The sequence below is a fragment of the Notolepis coatsorum genome, assembly GCF_963971535.1.
Source record: "Notolepis coatsorum genome assembly, contig: SCAFFOLD_1416, whole genome shotgun sequence".
Classification (NCBI taxonomy): domain Eukaryota; kingdom Metazoa; phylum Chordata; class Actinopteri; order Aulopiformes; family Paralepididae; genus Notolepis; species Notolepis coatsorum.
The window spans coordinates 42,501-45,000 of NW_028173622.1; the positions used below are offsets into that span (position 1 = coordinate 42,501).

Consider the following 2,500-nt stretch of genomic DNA (forward strand, 5'->3'; position numbering starts at 1 on the left):
GCCGGTAATGCACTTTCTCGAATTCAAAGAGTAGGGTAAATCTGCAGTGCCGCTCGGCGACCTTGAATAGGTTATTAAAATGGAATAAAAGCCAAAACAACTTGCCACGGATATATCCGTCCTTCAGTCCATTAACCCTTTCTCCGCCGATGACGTGTTAAGACGTCATTCTCCGCCATGCATAATCTTCTAATGACGTCTTACAGCGTCTTTGAGATCAATATTTCATATTTTCGTCATGGTATTCACATTTCACCCACGGAGTGTTTGCTCGCGTTGTAGGACTCCGCTCAACTCTCCAACGCCTCATTACCGCCACCTGGTGGCCGATCGGCAAGTTGCCAAAACCGGAAGTCACCGGAAGTGCTTAGTCCGTCCCCTATTCTGTCCGGCCACTCGCTATCGCTCGCGGGACTCTATCGAGACACCGTGCATATCGATCCGTTGCCATAACTCAATAAACAATATGATTGGACGTGTATTAGTATTATACAAACCGGAACTGGATCACCTAGATCAACATCCCATAATAGCGATCACTCATCACCCAACGGTAAGAGGAGACTGGGGTGAGTTTCAGCGTTTTTCTTTACCATTTTCGATACAAACTGCTCTGATCTATATATCACCCATACTACATAAATCATTTAACGTCGGTCATTGAATTATAAACGACCCCCCCCTCCGGTCAACCGCAGATGATCAGTCAACACGTCTGGGACCGTGTACAGTTGAAATTTTTAATATAGCATGGATCGGTATCAAACTGCATTTGATGATCTAATATATGCATTTATGGCTATATCTCACGTTCTATGAAATACTGCAGAAAACGATAAAAACATATTTATACTCTAGAACCGTATTATTGTATGAATGTGTGTAAAACGTTCCTACATCCTGAACGATAGATAATTGATGTTGAATGGGCCATAGTAATGTCAATTTAGCAATACAATTTAAAAAGTTATAGCCCTGCAAAGAAGGTGAACATCTCCATAGAGGGGTGGGCAATTATTTTTCCCAGGGGGCCGAATGAGCAACTGAAAATATGTTGGAGGGCTGGGCCAAAATTCCAAACTAAATTATGCATAATATACATTTTATTTCTACATAAAAAGCAGTAAATGGCATTGTTTTGACCCCTGACAAATAGAGCTGGCAGAGAGGCTACAAGGATGAGAATAAGCTCCGGCAAAGAATGGGTTAAGCATGGATTCGAAACACGGATATATACACGTTGTTGGGCGGGATTGTGTTAAGGTCCAGTCCCCCGGTCTCTCCCTCCAGACCCTGGCCTACGGCGACATGAACCACGAGTGGATCGGTAACGAGTGGCTGCCCAGCCTGGGTCTGCCTCAGTACCGCTCCTACTTCATGGAGTGCCTGGTGGACGCGCGCATGCTGGACCACCTCACCAAGAAGGACCTGAGGACCCACCTCAAGATGGTCGACAGCTTCCACAGGTCAGTGGTGCTGTTTGATCTGCCGGCTGCTTTCATCTGGACGCACTGGACATGGAGATGAGGAGACTGATGAGGGTGTGCGTGTGTGTGTGTGTGTGTGTGTGTGTGTGTGTGTGTGTGTGTGTGTGTGTGTGTGTGTGTGTGTGTGTGTGTGTGTGTGTGTGTGTGTGTGTGTGTGTGTGTGTGTGTGTGTGTGTGTGTGTGTGTGTGTGTGTGTGTTCTCCTTGTGTGTCATCAGGGCTAGTCTACAGTACGGCATCATGTGCTTGAAGAGACTCAATTATGACAGAAAAGACCTGGACAGAAGAAGAGACGCCAGTCAGGATGACATGAAAGGTACAGATACACACACACACACAAATTTGATTGATTGAACAGATTGCAGAATGGGTACAATACAGTACGGCTCAATACACACAATTGTTAAGAGGATGCAGACCAGAGAAAGACTTTCATCTTGTTTACACCAGGGTCCCCCATTTTCAATTCATAATGAATTGTAAGTAAGGGTGCAATTAGCACCGTGCAATCCATTCTTTGTGGATCTAGCCAACAGTCCTCATATCCCTCCTAGTTACACACAGTCCTCATATCCCTCCTAGTTACACACAGTCCTCATATCCCTCCTAGTTACACACACTCCTCATATACCTCCTAGTTACACACAGTCCTCATATCCCTCCTAGTTACACACAGTCCTCATATCCCTCCTAGTTACACACAGTCCTCATATCCCTCCTAGTTACACACTGTCCTCATATCCCTCCTAGTTACACACAGTCCTCATATCCCTCCTAGTTACACACAGTCCTCATATACCTCCTAGTTACACACTGTCCTCATATCCCTCCTAGTTACACACAGTCCTCATATACCTCCTAGTTACACACAGTCCTCATATACCTCCTAGTTACACACAGTCCTCATATCTCTCCTAGTTACACACAGTCCTCATATACCTCCTAGTTACACACAGTCCTCATATCCCTCCTAGTTACACACAGTCCTCATATCCCTCCTAGTTACACACAGTC

The 2,500-nt window shown here is 45.3% G+C and overlaps 1 protein-coding gene across 1 annotated transcript in view; it reads left to right on the forward strand.

Moving 5' to 3' along the window:
• LOC311247740 (liprin-alpha-4-like) overlaps window positions 1–2,500 on the forward strand; it is a gene marked incomplete at both ends in the record, with an annotated part of 47,869 nt that overhangs the window by 40,029 nt on the left and 5,340 nt on the right. The window contains 2 exon segments of the mRNA XM_084338744.1: window positions 1,291–1,466; window positions 1,705–1,802. Of these exon segments, the coding sequence (XP_084194870.1) occupies window positions 1,291–1,466; window positions 1,705–1,802 (274 nt within the window).